The sequence below is a fragment of the Ictidomys tridecemlineatus genome, chromosome 7, assembly GCF_052094955.1.
Source record: "Ictidomys tridecemlineatus isolate mIctTri1 chromosome 7, mIctTri1.hap1, whole genome shotgun sequence".
In the NCBI taxonomy this organism is placed as follows: Eukaryota; Metazoa; Chordata; class Mammalia; order Rodentia; family Sciuridae; genus Ictidomys; species Ictidomys tridecemlineatus.
In genome coordinates this window covers 51140087-51160722 of record NC_135483.1, presented here as the reverse complement: position 1 = coordinate 51160722, position 20636 = coordinate 51140087, and the positions used below count along the sequence as shown (strand labels likewise).

The 20636-nt window shown below is 36.4% G+C and overlaps 1 protein-coding gene across 2 annotated transcripts in view; it reads right to left on the bottom strand.

Annotated features, from left to right (window-relative positions):
• Nucleotides 1-20636, bottom strand: part of Znf704 (zinc finger protein 704) — a 190642-nt gene that overhangs the window by 138046 nt on the left and 31960 nt on the right. For both annotated transcript variants that reach the window (XM_005336022.3, XM_078016980.1), the window contains exon 2: nt 8767-9005. In XM_005336022.3, the coding sequence (XP_005336079.2) occupies nt 8767-9005 (239 nt within the window). The remainder of the gene's footprint in view (nt 1-8766; nt 9006-20636) is intronic.

The following is a 20636-nucleotide window of genomic DNA, read 5'->3' as shown; positions in this document are numbered from 1 at the left end:
TTATGTAAACTGTAACTAGTATTTTTTGGCTCATTTTAAGAAATGAACTGTTTGGAGAGATAGAAGTTTAAGGAGTTTTAAATCTTAGTGTTTAAAAGATTACTTTCCAGAAATCAAGACCACCATAGTTGGGACTGTGGTGGCTAGGCCCACTTTAAAGCCTTTATTAGGAAGGAAGAGTAAGCCAAATGCAATAGTTATAAAACATTCCTCAATCCCTTTAGCTGAATGTAATCTCTCCTTCCTTGAAATTTTCTTAGTTTTATGTGTATCTATACTTAACTCATGCTGCATGACTTTATACTTTGCATAAAATTATTTATATTTATTGATTATTTATTGTGTCTTAACTCTCTAAACTAGGACAGGATCTCTGATGGACTCATCTTTGTGTTCACATCTTTAAGTTCAATAGGCTCACATATATGTTGAGGAACAGAGAAAGAACTACATAGAAAGAAAAAAGTTCCTCTACAGTTACAGGATATTTAACAAAAGATAGATGAGAAAGAAATTCTTTGTCCTAGTTCAAGAGAAGCAGAAAGAAAAAGAGATGCAAATCCAAGGCTAATGAAGAAAAAATAATCATTGTGAATGCATTTTAGCCATTCCCCTTTCTTTGTAAATGTTGGTAAACTGATTTTTAGTTCTTGGTGTGGATTTCGTATTTGTTTAGAATTGAAACTAGAATTCTGTATTTTTTTTTAAATTCTGTTGTTTTGCTTTTGTTTCCTAATTTAAAAAAGTTAAAACAAAACAAAAATAAATAAAAGAAGAATCAGTCACAACCGATGGCAATAACAAAATGAAACCTCTGTACTTAGGGCTCTTTAAAAAATATTTGATATATCTGTTACATCTCCTTGTTTAAAAGTAGTATGTATTAATATTTTTAATTTACTATATATATAAAGAAAAGCACAAGCAAATGCATTCGGTGTGATAACCCTGATCCCAGACCTACAGTATGTCCATTTGGTATGCCTGAACTTCTGTCTGATGCTGCTGTGGAGAACATCAGAGACTGGTAATAACTAAAGAGGTCCTCTCAAACTCTAGAAATAAAGCTACTTTTATGTTTTTAAAAAACCAGAACTGTGATGATACCCATTTAACTTTTCTTTGATTTAGAGGGAATTTAAACAGCTTCATAATAATTATAATTGAGCAAAATATCAGTTATGCACTACTGGGAGTCATTTGCCCTTTAGGGGGCACACAGGAATCATGATTTCCAGCTACTCCAACTAAATATGCCTTCACCCATAGACACCAAAATGCCTCCTTCCCCACTGGAGATGCCTCTTTCTCCACCTCTAACTCTAACAAAATAGACACAGAAAGACTGTTCTACTCCTAACACTGTGAGTGAGGTGTTTTTCCCTGTGTGTTGAAATAGCAAAGAAATCAAGGGAAACATTATTATCTTAGGGATAAATGAGAAATTCAGCTGAAGTACAAAATTAACCTATGCTGTACTCTGAGGCTGCACTGTGCACTACAGTTGTCACAGGACAACTATGGATCACTTAAAAGGTGCCTGATCCAAAGTGATAGGTGCTGTAAGAGTAAAATACATACCAGATTTTAAGAACTTAGCATGCAAAAAAAGAATGTAAAATATCAAGAAGTTTTTATATTGATTACAAAGTTGAAATAATTCTATTTGGGATATACTAAATAATATACAATATTCATGTTTATTTTCACCTATTTCTTTTTTTCTGTTTTAATGTAGTTATTAAAATCATGACATTTACATAGATAGCTCACATTAAATATCTATTGATTAGTACAGCTCAAACATTAGTTTTAAATAAATGACCAATGTTCAGTTTCATTATTATTTGACTTTCTATAATAAAAGCAGAGTACAGAATCTCTGCTGACAGGTAGGTGAGGAGTGGGAGGTAGCAGAGAATTCAATTGTTTCTATTACCCGATTATTAAAGTTTTGAACAAGCCTAAGGAGAAAAAAAGATGTTGCATCAAATATAAATGTAAACCCATTCTGCAGAGGCAACCTGTGGCACAGGTACAACAAAAGCAAGATAATGGCACTCCTAATCATCTGGGGACATTCCCATATATCCAACCTGTGCAACAAAGCCAACGGTCCACCTCTCAACAGCTATACTATTTCACCTGAAGTCTGGGTTAAGGTTTCTCCATTTAACTGTCAAGGATGATTACAGAAGGGAATTTACTAATTATTCAGGAACTCTTTGGAAGAGATGCCTACAAATGCCTGAACACACTTTAGAAATTTCACTTTATAACTCCAGTTTGATCCAGAAAGCATACCCTTCATTAACAGCAAAGTGACATAAATTATTTAAAAAATTCATATTAATGGACGAAGATTCTAAATTCAAAATGTAATTCTAAACAGGTGGCACATTCTAATTTGTTACCAATCTCTGTTCATGATAAAAGGGCTACAGAACACAGTTATTGGAAGTTGTTGATTTTTTTAAAGTCTTAATTTAAAGCTAACACAGACAAGTTCTCTTTAAAAGACACACACTCTTCACACACAAATTACATGAGCCAGATCTGTGTCCTAAAACACAAGTTTTCCTAAGTTATTCATAAGAAAATAAAAGATTACATCAGTGTTACCACTATTAGCAAAGGAAAGAGAACAACTATCTAGAAAGGCTCTCTGACTTACCCTTCTGATTTCCTTCACATTGCCAGAGAACACTAGGAAAGTGGAGTGGTAGCACGTGTGTATTTAAAGTTCAGAAATCATCTAGAGGCACTTGGCAGGAAGAAAAAACAACAAACAGAATCCTGACCATTCCATTCAATGAAACTTTGCCCCAGAATGAGAAGGGAGATGGATCTCAAGTCTTTCCTGGTGGGCTCTGGTTCCATGGATGACAGATGTACTGTAAAGCATAATTCTGTCTCTAATCTTAATTTACGAGTTGACTTTAGAATGTAAATCCCCAGCAAGATGGGACTTGACTACATTCAGGGCACTGTCATAACCTGCCTCCATCTTCCTGCCTCCATTGCTCTGTCCAGGACTGTACCTGTGTTTTAGAAAGAGCATTTTGGCAACAGTGAAGCAAACAGACAGATTATAGCAAGAAAGCAAGGATAACAGTTACTTGCTGACTTGAATTACTGAAATGATGGGAGGGGAGACAAGTTGATGAAGGTTTCCTGGATAAGATATTTGTTATAGCTACTTTATGGAGATTGTTTCAGTTCTCAAGGGGAGTCCACAAATCATATAATATCAGTATTTTTCTAACAAAGGTGAGTACATCTATATTCCCATTCCAATACATTTTTAAAAAAATATTTTTTAGCTGTAGATGGACACTATACCTCTATTTATTTATTTTTATGTGGTGCTGAGGATTGGACCCAGTGCGCTCTGCCACTGAGCCACGACTCCTGCGCTCCCCCCCCCAACACATTTTTTACACAGAAAATGCACTATTTTTTAAAAGAAATGTTTAAAAATGTTCAAGTGGCCTCTTTTCACTAGTTTCGTGTTAATTACAAAGTTGAGACCTAAAGAGTTTCTAACTCATTTAAAAACATTAAGCATTTTCTCCAGAAATGGCAGGACTTGTAGAGATTTGGAAATCAAAGAGAGCAATTCTTCCTTATTTAACTTGATTCAAATTGTACATGGAAGAGTTTCCTGTAATGTTATATATTATATAGAGACAGTGGAGACACCAGCATTGAAAATGGAAGCCAATCACAATTTCCCATCCTACATAGGACATGGCTTATAGCTGAAGTCACTTTCTAACTTTGAACTCAAAGGTTAACAAGTCTGTGAAATTCTTTTGAACTATATGATTTCCAGAATGGCCACTGATAAGGAGAATGATTTCATTCTATCCAGCAAGTGATAAATATGACATCACTATATTTTAAAACCCTGCAAAACAAACAATACCATATGGTTTGTTTTCTTCCAACAGCAAACTAACAATCTGTAGTATTCTAACAAACTGCTATTAGGTCTAGGAATATTTTTGGCCAAATTTTTCTTTATCCCTTGTTAAAACTGGTTTGCTAATGGATTTCTTTAGTTTTAGAATTATAATTAGAAGGCAGTTATTGCTTTGCATAATCAAATTATAATTGCTGTTTGGGTGAAATCCAATGAATTTAAGCATTAGTACCTCCAAAAAAACAATATCTGGCAAAAATGGAGTAACAAATGTCATGTGTTAATGATCCAGCATATCTAATGTTTGCCTAACTGTTGAAATTTTTTAGAAGCTAGAGAGCTAGTGATATTAGAGGATATTAAAGCATCATAGTTGAAAATTACAACAAATTAATATTCTCTTATTAGATACTAATGGAGGTGATGAGGAATGAGAATTCATTTGGGGTCACAATCTTACTTAGGTGTGCAGTGGGTGTTCCTGGGTGAGTCACTTAACATCCCTGAGTCTGTCTGTCTCTGTTATAAAATGGAAATTGTGATATCTAAATAGTTATTTGTCAATTTTTTCCATGCCTAATGGCGGAACTTGTTTCCTGGGTTTGGAGAATTTCCTACACACGTTTCTCATTTTAGAAGCCAGAAAACCCAAGTGCAGGTGCCCACCCTATTGTCTCTGCCCTGACCTGGTTCTCCAGCCTTCCAAGCAACATTGGGATCTCACAATCTTTGAAAACAAAACAAACAAAAAATCCTATCCTTTGTGAAATCAGCTAGGGTCATTTTCTATTTCTCACAACCAACAAACCTCACTAGTACTTCCAAAATATATCTCAGATCTGTCCACTTCTCTCCATCTCAACTATCCCCACTCCAGTCCAAACTCCCATGATAGCCTTTTTGCACTAATGCAGTGGCCTCCTGAGGGAGCTTTCTATGTCCATTCTTGTTCCCTCCAACCCATTCTTTCCATGACAGCAGGAGTGACCTTCTATCAATATGAAGGAATCACATCATTCTCCTCCACAAAATCCTTCCTGTTGACTTAATAATATAATTTAAAAATTTTAAACACAATCCACATAACTCAACATGATCTGTCTCTTGCCTAATTTTCAAACCTCAAGTGTCCATCACCTGATGGATGGATAAATACAATGTGCTATATCCATGGAATGGAATATTACTTGGAAATAAAAGATGAAGTATTCGATGCTACAATGTGGATGAATCTTTAATGTGCTGTTCTTAAATTCCTGCTTTTATATTCTTAAAGCCTATTTTTCTTAACTCTCCATAAGGATCAATGAAGCTTATATTTTTCCCTAGAGAGACTTAAAATATACTGCCTGTTTATAATTAGTTAATTCCTTATTCTCAATTCACAATCTTCCTGACTCAATGTTATAAAAACTTAAAGAGAGATCAGTCCTTTAGAGACTCAAGAGACTGCTGTCCCTACTGTTAGTATCGATATGTTTAGTATATGTTGCCCTCAATTTCAATTACTGCTCCCAAATATTCCTGAAAGGTGGGAAAAAATTTCTTAATTTCCAAAGAGAAACACTGCTTGGACATGTCTATGTCCATATGCCCTTTCTCTGTTTTATCCTCTGATGTGTATGGGATAATTTGAGAAATATTTTGAGTACCTCAACTCTACAGTGTATTTGCCCCACCCAACCGCCCACCCTTCCACCACCCCCAAAAGAAAGCACTGTCTCTTCCTGAAATGAACTGGCAACACACATCAACTCCAAGGGTAAGTGAATTCTCAGACCTTGCGATTTGTCCCTTACCAAGCCTAGGCAACTCACAAGGGAGAGATAGTTTGTGTTCTTTCATGACTTAAAGAATGTGTTCAAATACGACTAAAGACTAAAAAATAAATGTTAAAAAAAAGGAATTAATCATGAAATCCTTAGGCCAATAATCACTTACTATGCTTCACAGGAAGTTTGGGGTCCTCTTAAAAAGTGAAGATTCCAGATGGTCTGTACTTATAGACCCTGAGCTTCCAAAGAGCTGGCTTCTGCCTCCAGGGCATATTGCCTAGGGCACTTTCAAGAACAATAGGTGGAGGCAAGGAAAGTCTTGAACAACAAGGAGCTGACTGACTAAGGGTCCAGCTGCCGGGCTGCATCTGTGCCCAGGTCAAAATGCTATAGGTTCTCCCAACCAATAACAGATCACAGCAAGGACACTAATGCAGGTCTCCCTGTGAGGCTGCCGAGAACACCTCCATCCATCCTGTTCTCCCTTCTCTGGGTTCAGACTTGCCTTCAGGTCTGACTTCTGATCTCCCTCCAATCCTCTTCCCCCAACTCCACCCCCTTTTTCTTCACTCTTTTTCTCTTTTCTCCACTCCTGTTTCTCCCTGGAAAAGAAGTGCTTGTATGTTAATCCTGTCTTGGCATTTGCTTCTCTGATGACCCTGCCTAAAATCTGGATTCATAACTTATTTACTTAAATTTATACTTCTTGAAACTAGCAACTTTTAAACAGGTCCTCAGCAAATGGGTAACCAAACATGGATTTTATAAAACAGACCTCAAATGCAGAGTTCTTCCTTCTCCACCCCATTCCTATTTGATGAAGACATGAATAAATTAGGCTTCTAAACAGATGTATCAAATTAAGTCTTTCTTAATATTAAGCATGCTCCTTTAATTACTAATTTGTTTAGTTCTAATGAGGAGTGAGCAAATTAGGAATGTTACTTGAAACTAGCTATTATGTATCTGTCCCTCTGATTTGACTACAAGCTCTTAGAGGGTGGGCACCCTCTCCTATTTGCTTTTTTATTTTTTATTTATTTTTTTTTACCAAGTACCAGGTTCACTCATAACAGGTGCTCAATAAACGTCTGCTGAGCAGAAGCAGGAGAGATCAGTGATGTACCAACCAGCAGTGTATAAGAGGAGTACAGGTAGGGGCTCTCAGGCCTCTCTGAGGATGCGGAAAAGCAAATAAAATATCCTTGTTGTTTTCATTGTACAAACTATAGAAAATAACTTCAAGCTTCATTTTACAAACCATAGAAAGTAAAGTTCAACTCTCAGGTACAGTGGGGATGAGAAACATGTAAAATGAGAAACATTACAGGAACCTGATGTTTAAACTGGATTTCGTATCAATGATATTTGGTCTAAAATGGTTATCCTGTCTCTGAGAATGGACCCAAACATAATGTCTGAGTTTAGGAGAGTAAGTTGCAATAATCATATAGATTATCATACACATATAGATTGCATGCATATGTGCCTACTTATTATATATTTTATAAGACAAAGATATGTAGATCTCTTATTACCAATAAATTTCACTATACTTTAGATTTATTCAAACTCCATTATTTATGCATAACCAGATATAATTATATTGTACCTTAATAAACAAAAAAATATTGTTTCTTTCTGCCAATGAAAGAGTCTCTTTAAAACAAAATACTGATCATTTGTTTAGACAGTAGTAAGTTGCCATTTATTAAATAACATAATAAACAAATAGAAAAGAGTTTTAGAGTTATCTCATTGTATTATACGAAATTTCTGATTTGTTCATGACCAATTTATTTTACCAACTGCTGGAATATTTGTGATCATTAAATTTTTACTATAGCCATGAAAACAAGTTTGTCAGTGGAGACCTCAAACATTGAATTTCTTGATTAGCATTTCCTGTAATAGCTTGCTATTGGGGAATTTTTTCTGTACATGAATGGATTAAAAACCTAATTAATCTTGCCCCAGTGTTTAAGAACCACACAATAATACTGGCTTACTTTTGTACTTTTATATGCACTCAGTGAACATGAGAAGGTAGAAAGTATTAGACACACCACACTCAGAAAAGACAGAACACATTTCCTTTCTCCTCTTTTTATTATCTTCCCCAGAAGTTACTCTAAGTGGGTGAAATTGAGTCAAGATATACCTAGAATAATCCATGGCAATTTAAAATTATTAATTCTAGACCTTTTAACATACACAATGGTCTATCGAAAATTTTACATAAAATAAATCCTATAGAATTGCATGTTATCACTAAACTATCTGACACTGGGAAGTCTAATCCTTGCCCTACAGCTTAGATAGAAAACATAACCATAGCTCTTCACATTTCAAATTGTCAACATGTCATTTTTCCTATGCATCAACAAATTAGTAGATACAAACTGAGGCACCTACCAGGCTCCAGGTGTGAGACAGCATTTCACAACGAAGCACAGTAAGAGGAATTAAATAATTGAACGTGTATTTTATGTGAAAAAAAATAGAAAAGCAAATAATTCTACCTAGTTAAACAGATGTAATGAATATGAAAATTATCAATTAAAGGTTAATAAAAACAAAGAGGCCTATAATTTTTGAGGTCTGACAAATTTGGTAGCAGTTTAGAATAATAGGTAATTTCTTAGAGAAGATACATTTGGTTGAACATAAATAAATATTCTAATTACAAAAAGTGAACAGGTAGAAAAAGGATCAGTTATTCCTTTCTCAAAGATACCGTTTTCCTCGCTTTTAAGTCCTACTATTCCTACATCGCATGTTTCATCATTATGTATATATTTTTATATTTATTCTTTTGCTCATTATTCTATCAGAATCTAATATAACAACTTTCTTTTCCAAAGCGATAGAGTTTCAACTACAGCAGCCTCAAAGTCCATTCTGAAGAGCAAGGGCCACCTGATCCACTTCAGAGAAGCAACAGAAAAAAAACTCCAGACAGAAAACCCAAGGTAAGTCTGTCCTGGAGAGAGGCGGGGCAGAGACTGTGCATGCTCTCTACTAGCCTCCTGGGGCAGACAGGCACAAGATGCAAAAAATTCTTACCTTGCTGGAGGGACATCAATATTAGAAGAAACGACTTTCCGTTTCTGCTCAAGGAGACAGATGGAACGAGTGTTTTCTTTTTCATGGTCAAGGACCCGACCGGCTTTTTTGGTGTCTGCTGTTTTCACATCTTCCTCCATGGCCAAGGGGAACAAGTGATGAGACATTTTCTTACTAGAGTCACGTTTCAAGTCCTCTGATTGAAATGTGAAGGCCATTTCCCGCTTAATGCTCCCCACCTGTGAAATGAAGCAAGAAACTCTTACCCAAATCATAACCAACGTTGCAAAGTTATAGACAACTGGTGCATCTCTCATAACGCAAACAAAAGCATCACAATCATAAGAAATGCCTCTCTTTGAAGACTTGAAAGCATAAGACCTCTAATTTTTTAAAAAATTGAATATTGTGTTCTCTTTTAAAACTCAAAAAGCATGAGTAAATTCTTAAATATTTCAGTTTCATGATCATGTTTAGTAAAGCCACACTTTATCTTTGACTACTAACAGTGACCTTAACCACACTGCCATTCAGGGAGAATTGCTTTTTACCCTTTATCCACCATCATTAAGATCTTTTTAAAATGTCTCCTAAAGTCTTATGATAAAGAAGCCAGACTAAATTTTCTTATCGTTTTTAACTAAATGCAATGATTAAAGTACTTAAGACAAATGCAAAATTAAAACTCAGTAAGTTGAATCTCGTTTTTTTCTGAATTTGTGATCATTGAAAAAGAAGATAAAAGTTGAAGGTCTTTTTAAGGTAACTGCTATTGAATGAAGTTTGGAGCAAAATTTTTCAACTCAAGTGAAAAAAAAAAGAGTCAGAGGATCTGATAGTCCGAAGCCTCACCAATCAGTGAAGTGTATTTCAGAATACGCACACCTATAAGACATTTCCCACACCCTTCTAAGTCAGTCCATCTCCTTTTGTGAAGTTCATCTCTGGAGTGCATTTGTGGAGTTATCCATCCAATTATACAGATGATTCACTTTTTTGCTCTTTTTAAATTTTAGGTAGGAGAAAAAGTGAAAAGACTTTGTTCAACTAGATTGAGGTTCACAGAATCCAAAGCTATAAACTTAAGGCATTTTCGGAATAGAATGAGAATGTGATTTTACTCATAGCAGAGTCTAGTATTAATGATAGAAATTCTCAGATTAAAGGAAAACTCAGATGAATGTGTGTTGAAGTCCCAGGACCTGCCCATATAGAAGAATTTCCATAGTTTAGAGAACACTCAGAATCCACTTAGCCGGCACGTGTCTTTCACAGGAACGCACAGAGGTCTGAAGGGCATCACATCCTCTCGTCTCAGCCTGTCAGGCAAAGGGGAAGTCCACCTTCCCGCGGTTTTTCCAGCAGGCAAATGTTAGCCACTTTGGGTCCACTTGCAACTCATTAAAAAGTCACCACATTTCTTAGAATGCTTTAATGAAATAAGGGGCCAAGGAAAACAAATGTCTGCTTTTAAGTGCTGTTTTAATGATGTCAATATACACAGAACGGAATTAAAAAAAAAATGTTCACACTTCTAAAAAGGCAATGAAAATTCTATAAAAACGTAGTTTAGAAAATTGGTGAACAGAATTAAATATTTAAAATATCCATCATTAACCAATATTCTATTCATCTCTTTCTGTCTGTATGTGGTGGTGATAGAGAGGTGCTTTCCACTTCTTGACCAACCCTGTTCCAGCCTACGCTGCAACTGGAATCCTCTAAACACAAGGCAAAAAAGACAACAATGAAGGCCTCAATTTTGATGATTATCAATTGGTTCCTCCAAGTGTCAGGCATTACATTAATTAAATATGTAAGTAGTCAGCAGTATTAAGCTGAGATAATAATTGAGATCCTCGCTTCCCCTAGGGCCAACTGGACTTGATTAAATGGATTTCATCCAACATTTAAAGGAGGGGCACCACATTAGAGGAAGTGCAGTTTTTAGCTTTGCAATTTTAGAGAGGAAAAACCTTAAGTAATAAATACAAATTGAATACATTTCCTACAGAAATGTTGTTATAATTGTATGCCATGCTCTTAGCTAAGGTTTCATAATAAATTATAGTAGTATTCCACAATGCAAGATATAAATCTTCTGAAATACTTTCTAAACAAAAAACTAATTGCTCAACAGTAACCAGGGGATTGTAGCAATGGAATGGATTGCAAAGGCAACTGAACCCCGACTTCTGGTTTAAATGTGGAATTACAGTGACTAGAAATGATCGAAGACAACCAAAAATAACTGTGAAGATGAGTAGATATTAAATCCATTGTTTTGTGCCTTATGCTGTGTGCAGTGCTGGTGGAGGGGCTGGATGGCAAGTGTAAATAGTCATAATCTCTCTGTGCTTTAAATCTTAACCTTTATGTATTATATGTCCCTTTTAATGTCCTTTTATTCATATCAAGTATCGTATTGAAAAGTTAAAAAATACAACAGGAGAGTTCACAGGAGAGAAGAAAGTGGAAAGAATACATGATGTCAAACCTTGGATAGATCTTGGATAGCCGGGCTCAGAAATGGCCCAGAGAAACAGGGTGGTGTCTGAAGGAGTGCTGGACAAGGGAGTGTGAGGCGAAGGACACAGCTGAAGGCTGAGAAAGGCTGGCAGGAACAGAAGGGGGACAGGCTCACCCCCAGTTTTTCCACATGAACACTGATTGGATCTTTTATTAGATCAGGAGAAGAAAGAAGCAAAAAGAAGATACAAACCCATTTGTGATACAAACCCATTTGTCTGGGATTTCCAGAAAAGGGGACTCTACAATTATAGGGAACAAACCAACGACTGCCCATGGATGGAGGTGGGAGCAGAAACTGATGCAACTGGGCACGAGGGAACTTTCTGAAGCAATAGGAATGTTCTAGAACTAGACTGCAGTGATGTCTATATAAGCTGTAAGTTTATTGAAATTCAGTGAACTGTATTCTTAACAATGGAATGTATGTTAAAAAAATGGAATGTGAATTATACCTCAATAGGGCTATTTACTTTCTCTTCTCATTCTTCGACCACATTGTGAATGAAAAACTTGGTAACAATAAGAAATACTACTTTATATTTAACTGTTTTTGTGAACTCATAAACAACTAAGCAGGAGCAATCCAAGAGATTGTGCAGTCTCACTGAAACATTTTACTTTCAATGTCTTGTAGAACTTAAATATATTTTTCACTGTAATAAAGGCTTACTACAAAATATACACCTGATAAAATTCAATGAAAAACAGTGTGTAAGGGAGAGCTTGCTATTCTTCACCACTGTCCTCTCTCTAGGAGTAGTCAGGTCCACTCCTAGAGAGAACAGATTTTTACAGTTTATTATAAAATCTCAAATTGCCTACAATGCGTTAAATACCTCTATGTGCAACCTTTTTATTATTTGACAATATATCGTGAGCATTGTTTCATATGAATAGTACATCTAGTATACTTTAAACACTATAACAGTTCATGAAATGGTATATTTTTACCAACTCCTTCTTGATAGACACTGAAATATTTTCAATTTGTCATTAAAAATGAGTATTAAACATATCTTTATGTGCTTTGTGCAAGAATTTTGCAGGAAAAATTCCTGAAGTGTGGAATTGCTGAATTAAACAACCTAAGTTTTCTTTAATGAATGTACAAAGTATTGAGATACCTACAAAATGGACATACCATGAAGTCACTAAGTAGATGGACATCCAAATATACTCATAGTCTATTAAGGGTAACATGACCTATTAGAGGCATGCAAGTTGTAAGTCATGTTAAGGATGATTTCACTGGATTTAAAAAACAGAATTAAACGCCAAGATGCTACACACTTTAGGGAACAGAATACTGAATGGGTCAAATGAGTGCTTTCACTTTGTTTCATATATAGCTAGACAGACACATAGAAAGAGTAACCACTTTTAAGTAAGTAGAATAGAGGACGGCTTTATTTAAAAATAAAAATGAGAATTTAAAATAATGAGACAGAGTTCAAGATTTGCAGAAAATATGAAGAAAAATGCTCTACCCTTTTTTTTAAATATATAAGGTAATTGGCATTCTCTAATATTACGGATGGGAATGTACATATTTTTGAAGGCTAACCTGGAAAAAAAATAGCAAAATCTAACTCTTTCTTTTTCCCATAAAGGTAGAACAAATTAACTCTTTCTTTTTCCCATAAAGGTAGAACAAATATAATCAAAGATATTTATCACAGAAATGCTAAAGTATTAAAAAAACAGAAACTAAGTATTCATCAATAATTTGGGGACTAAATATACATAAATAATGTGCTAAAAAACAAAGACATATATCTACATTAACTGACACAAGGAAGAAATTTAACATGTATATTATAAAAAGGAGATTACAAATGAGAATATGTAATGTACTCTTAGAAGAAATGCATATATGTAAAGAAATAATTCTAAAAGGATATTCTAAAATGTTAACTTTTTTCTTTGGGGACAGACATATAACCAAATTTCACCATCTTGTTTGTAAGTTTTTTCAATACCCATATATAGTTTGGTATTTTAAAACTACAACGTTATCTTATTATTAGAAATTACTTTTTTATATAATTAACTTTTTTCAAATCTAACATTTATATAATATTTTTGTTCTATTAGCTTCAGTTGTTAGATACATATAATTTTGTTTTGTTTTGTTTTGTTTGGTACCAAGGATTGAACTCGGAGGCACTCAACTGAGCCACATCCCCAGCCCTATATTGTATTTTATTTAGAGACCGAGTCTCACTGAGTTGTTTAGTACCTCACTGTTGCTGGCTTTGAACTTGCAATCCTCCTGCCTCAGCCCAGCCATATATGTGTATTTTTAAAGGAAAAAAACATAGTGGTGTATGCCTGTAATCCCAGGGGCTGGGTGGGAGGCTGAGATAGGAGAATCGTGAGTTCAAAGCCAACCCTCAGCAACGGTGAGGCATTAAGCAACTCAGTGAAACCCTGTCTTTAAATTAAAAAAAAAAAAATGAATTGCCTAAAATAATGTATCCACAGGCACTCTAACATTATCAGCACCTTTCAGCTTTATTATGCTGCAATAACTACCACTGGATTCTTTCTTCCTGCCCAGCACACAAGCCCTTCCTATAGCACATCAACACACATATTACCCAGTGTAATTTCTTGTAAAGAAACAAAAGCTTCAATGTTCAATTATATGAGAATACCCCCAATTACCAATTACCAACCGACAAATAAAACTCGGAATTTTTATTTCAATGAACCAGCTTTTGTTTTTCCAGAAGATAATCAGTGTATGTATAAATATTATATACTTGGGGAAATTGCAGTTTCTTAACAAGAAGTTCACAGGATCTATTTCAGGCTTGAATTTCTCTAAATGGTGTCCTTTGTAAATTGGATGCAACTTTCTAAGACAGGGACTGGAGCTCATCAGCTTTTCTCAATACAAAACATCTGGTTTTCATAGGAAGATTCTAGCAGCACAACAGGAAAGAGGATGGCTTCTGACACCACCCCACTTACTTGATCACTCCATCCTTCCATCTACACCCAAGTACACTCCAGGCAACCTCAATCCATCCTTCCATCTATACCCAAATACACTTCAGGCAACCTCAATCCTAACAACCTCCCTACAGATGCCAAAAAGCATGCGTCAACACTTAACTCCTGGAAATTGTTTTCAGTTACCTCAACCCTATCAGATCCATGGAGCTGGCTCTAAAGATGAAGTGGATTTTCCAGGAATAATCTGCAGAAAGACAACCCATTTGCTTTGGGGACTTTCCGGATGCTAAGAAAGTATTACAGAAACTCTGGAAAAGGGCATGAAGTTTAGGCCACAGCAAAAACTTCTCCTAGGGAGAAGACAGTGAAGGAAAGTGAGTGGTCCCCTGTCTAAGGAACTCTGCAAAGATTCTGCCATTCACCAGGAAACCACGAAATCACACCTGACAAATTTGAGAAGATTTTTTTTTCCATTTTAAGAGTATGTATCATACATTAGGATTTATTCAAAGAAGATGCTTTCATAATACATAATAATACACATGAGATGTTTAAGGACTGATGACAATGACATCAACCATCATGTGGACCATGGAACCATGTCACAAAAGGAAATGCAAAACTTACATTAATAGCAGCAACAACTGATTCTATTAATTTAAAACATCACTGTTAAGACTCATGCTCAAAGATCAGAATCTTGAGTGAACTGAAAAATCTACATCCCACAAAAGTTGACAGAACTCTATTTCTTACTCAAGATTAAATTCTTCAAATCTTATGCCAGGTATGTATATATACATACACACACACACACACACACACACACACACACACACACACATATACACACACACAAAATAAATTGGATGGCCAGTCTATCCAGTTCCAATAATAGAACCACTTTAAAAATGACTGCTTCCACCAGGTGCAGTGTTGCCCACCTGTAATCTCAGTGGCTCAGGAGGATTGCAAGTTCAAGGCCAGTCTCTGCAGTTTAGCAAGGTCCCATCTCAAAATATAACAAACAAAAAAGGGCTGGAGATATGACTCAGAAGTAGAGCACTCCTGAGTTCATTCCCAGTATACCCTCCCTCCAAAAAAAATAAAGATAATTGCTCCCAATTACTAACTAGCCTTAGTAGAGGTATTTCCTGGAAGGGGATATTCCCTTATCTCTGAAAAAACTGAAGTGTTTGTTTGACGGCTTTTTTTCTCAAGTGCATTATTTTTCTACACTGAGACAGAGTGTACCTATAAAAATAACACCAGTTTGGTGGTGGTGGTGATGGGGTTAGAAGTAAAACTTAATGTGACAGAGTTAAGACTCTATGAGGTTCTGGCATTAGACATTCAAACCACACAACTGCGCTACCTCAGCAATCAGTGTTGTTAGTGCTGGGTTTACTATAGCAAGTTTCAACTTTAATTTTCTGACAAATTAATATTCAACAAAGCATGACTTGGCCTGGTTAATGGCAGATTAGTCAGAAGTACATTTAGGATGGAAAGTTATTGCAAAACTCTCTAGTGAAAAGAATGCTTGGCGAAGTTTCAGACCTTCTATTAACATTATGTAACCGAGAACACACAACTTGAGCATTTAAAAAAAAATCCTTTCAGGAAAAAGCTTGAATAAAAATAGCCATTTCTATAAAGTCCAACATTAAGTTCAAGCTCAGCTAAGTTTGTTTATACATTTCTTCCAACCAAATGTAAGGACAGAGGGGAAAAATCAATATCAATGTGGGTCAACTTTATTGGATTTAACTTCAGGATACAGAATTTTGAACTAATCACATTAGTTAATTAGATATTCCATTTGTTTTAGATAATTCAAAGTTTAACTCAGTCAATCACATCCAATCCATATGAAAATCCTGTGGATTTACCTTCGGGTATGTCTACAATCCAATCGCTTTCCACCACCTCCAGTTACTACTCAGCTTTCATAACGTGTGATGATACACATTAAATGTGTGTGGGGCCACCATTGTGTCTTGCCTAAATTTGTAGGACAATGTCCTCATTGGATTCCTGTTTTCATCCTTCCCCTTCCCCCTCCAACTCCCGGGTTCCTCCTTAAGCCAGCCTTAATCCCTTATCCTAGAGTCAGTCATGCCATCCTATGCTCAGAAAACTCCAAAGGCTCCCCATTTCACCCAGAACAAAAGCCAGTCCTTGCAGGTGACCTCCACAGCCTCATAATATCTGTCCCTTTTATCAATTTATTCCCTTCTCCTACCTACTCTCACCTCTATCCCTGCTTTAGTTTGGATCTAGAATGTCGCACACAGGCCCATATGTTAAAGGTTGGTCCCAGGGTAGCACTAGTGGGAGATGGTAGAAACTCCAAACGGTGAGGCCTAGAGGGAGGGCTTCCAGTCACCGAGGGGGGGGTGGCCCTAGAAGGGGATATTGAGACATCTTCCTGTTTCTTGCTCATTTCTGGCCATGAGGTGAATGGGCTTTCTCTACCATGCAATCCCACCATGATGTTCTGCTTCATCATAGGACCAAAAACAATGGACCGAAACCTTCAAAACCATAAGCCTTTCCTCTTTTTAAATTAGTTGTATCAGGTACTTTGTAACAGTAATGAAAAGCTAACACAATCCTCTTACCTGGGAATGCCAGGCACATCACTGCCTCAGGGGTTTTTCACTCGCTGCCCTATCTTCTTGGAAAGGTTTTCCCTCAAATATATATATATTGCTTGCTTCCTTACCTTGTCTTTGCTCCAAAATCTCTTTTTTATTGAAGTCAATCCTGACTACCCTATATAAAATTTGAATGTTCCCTTCCCATTGCTTATTCATATATATATATATATATATATATATATATATGACCTGTAGTACTTATCATTTTATTACAAATTGTATAATTATTTTTATGCTCATTGTCTGGGCTCTTATACCATAATATTAGGTTTTTGGTTTTTATTTTTTTGCTTTTGTTACTGATGTATCCCTGAAACATTAGAAGAATATCTGAAACAGGGTGGTGGACTCTCCTGTGGAATAAATTAATAAGTTTCAGGTGACTAAATGCGTTAAATGGCAGCCTTACTAACAGAAGTCTGAGGAGGATGGATGCCAAGTTCTTAGAGCTGTCAAGTATGAGGTCACAGAATCCCTCAGTAACTTCCCAAGCTACAAACAGTGAAATAGTAGATTGGTCTATAATTTTTGAAAGAAATAGGTAAAAAATAAATACAGAATGATCATCATCTTGATCTTCTCCTTATCAAAGTTTTTAACTTTATTTTATGGAAGTCTTTATGTCCAGGAATGCAATCATTACTTTATAATAAAATCTGTGGAGACAATGGGGTCTTCCCTGTAGCACTTCTGCTCACCTGTCTGTGGTTCACAGTAAACCCAGTCTACTCACCCCCCTAGTGAGTTCTAACATTTACAGTCAAAAGTAATAATAATAATAAATGCCACCTTTATTTCTTCCACATTTAGATTATAGTGGCTATATTGTACAGACAGAATTCAGGCCCTATCCAAGGTTTTGTCTTGTTGTTGTTCTGTAAATTTTTTCTGAAGGAGTACAGGCAGCTGTTTTACTGAGGACTGAGGAAAAGCTGGTATACGCAAGGTCTGCCCCCACCAATACCTGTGCTGGCCACACACAGCTTTGCTGCCTGCCCAGAGAAGTTGGGACACTAGATTCAGTAAAGACCTTCTGTCTCGGACTTTTCCCCACTGGAGCAATTCCTAAGGGATCCCACAGTCTCTTCTCACCTGAACCCTTCCTACTCAACCCCAGCAACACTAAACAGAGGGGCTGCTCTGGAGACACAAACTTCATAGGAACTTTTCTGAGCTCCTACTAGAGCCCATCTCTCTCTCTCCAAAAGCCCCCTTTCCTCCTCCCCTACAGGGAATCTTTGAGCTCCTCTGTTAGCACCCAGTCTAATAAACACAACAGGGCGAGTCCAGTAAACACACTGCTGCAGAGTCAGTACTTCAGAGTTGGTTTTCTTCATGGGTTAAACAGTTACTTGCAGATGAACTGGGAACTAGACCGCACTTTGAAATACACTTTCTCTGATCAAACCACACACACATTTCAAAAAAAAGCAGTTACAATAGAACTTTCGGGTGTATTGGAGAATGAACTTCTGATACATGTAAACAAAAGGTCAAATCAATTCTTGAAAAGAATATTGCACAATTTCTCTTGGCACCTTCCAGGAATCTGACAATCTGGAAGAGACCCAGACTTGTATGTTAATTGGTCACAGAGACTGCTCAGGTAAGCAAGTCAGGCTTTCTGCCCAGGAGAAAGTAGAGAAAATCAGGAAAAGAGGGGAGGAGGGTGAAGGAAAGGGAGAAGTGGGGGACTTCTTCAGTAGATAGGAAGAGAAGGCAGAGGGTACTGGGACAGGCATGGGAAAGAACTGCCTCCTCCCCCATCAAATTCCACTAGCAGTTTACAGAGCTTATAGCTTGGAGGCCTGGTCTCAGATCTCTCTCCCCATAATCATAAACATCACCTTCCCCACTTCACCTTTTCTGGTTGGTTGGTTGGTTTTTTTTTTTTTTAACCTAAACTGATTTCAACTTCTTCCAACCAAAAGAGTTGTACTAACTAACCCAGTGCCTTTAATTCCTTTGGCAATAAGAACTAGAAATACAATTTTTTTTTTCAAATTCATCCATGGTTGTCACAGTCTCATACAACATCTTTAAGTTTTCAGAACATATTAGAAGCAGATTTTAAGTAAAAAAAGAATATTGGTTGCTGAGGGTTTTTCTTTCAATATGCATTTCATTTAAAATACAATTTATCATTCCTTTGGGCAGTAAACAGCAAGCGAAATTAAAAACTGAAGTTGAAAACTGATGAATACACATTTAAGCTTGGATTGTGCCGTTAATTCACAATTATTTTCCTAGCTGAACAGATGACTAAATAAAATCTGTTAATAAATGCAGCTCGAGTGTATTCAAGAAATTTAGGCAACACATATTAGAATAAATTTGTATATCTGTTCATCATAAATGTAATTCTCTATAATAAAGGTCTTAATGGTGTACAAAAGAGTAGATGGGAATATGAGAGAGAAGTATCTCCTACTTCAACGCTGAGACTTTCCATAAGAAGGGAGATCATTCAAAAGAACTGGGCTAACGTATAATAAATGAGTACAGGAAGACCTTTTCATAAAGGGGTGTGCTCCAGGCTGGGGATGCAGCTCAGTGGGAGAGCATGTGCTTAGCATGCACAAGACCCAGGGTTTGATCCCCAGCACTGTTTAAAAAAAAAAAAGTAGTTGCTGTGCTCCAGGGAACCCTGCCTTGCTGCCTGTGAGCTGCTAAGCTGACCGTAATAAATATGAGGGGCAGTGGGGGGTGGGGGGGAGAGTGCGCACGCACATGTATAAATGAGTTAACACACATATACACATCTTCTGATGGTTTTGCTCCTCTATTAGGACCTTGAGTGATACAATATAAAACTTGGGATAAAGCATTTATTTATTTCCTTTCTCACCCCCTGTGTTCTAGATACTACTCAGAGGCTCCAAACAAATTTAGCTTAGTTTTGTAACCCAAGTCCTCAATCTTATTTATACCCAGCACATACTGGGAGTTTCATATCTGTTTGCTTAATTAACATAAATAAGGGAAAGTAATATGGCAATGGGGCCAGTGAGAGCCCAAAGGAAGATCTGTAGAATCAGGTCAGCAGTGATTGCTATTGCATATTTGCAATACTTTAAATATAGAGAGGGCAAAAAGATAACAATAGTAGTAGTAATAATAATAGCTACAGTTACTAAGCCCTTACCAAATATAAGACACTGCATGAAAATTTGCTTCATACATATTATTTCATTCCTATCCCAGAAAATCGTAGGAGAAAGATCTTATTATCCAAATTTCATAGATAATGAGACCAAGGCACAAAGAAGTTACATAACAGAGTCAAGGTCTCACAGATTTGTCTCATCATCTGCTCTCTCTCGTATCTGCCTTCCTATTGGCAGTCAATCATGGTCCAATCTCTTTCTCTCCCTCTCTCCCTCTCTCTGGTTCAGGGAATTGAACCCAGGAGCACTTATGCACTGAGCCACATCCCTAGCCCTTTAAAAAAAAAATTTTTTTTTTTTAAATTTGGAGTCAGGGTCTCACTAAGTTGTTTAGGGCCACGCTAACTCGCTGAGGCTGGTCTTACACCATGCCTGGCTCCAGTATCTCTTATATTTTAAAAAAAGAAAGAAATCTTCTTTTGATCTTTGATTCTACTCAAGTATTATCCTTCTGCTGGATTTCCTGTCACTGTCAAGTTATCAATAGACTTGTCTCCTTAAGCTATCTGTACTTCACTACTTCCTGTTTACACTTCAATTTACTGTA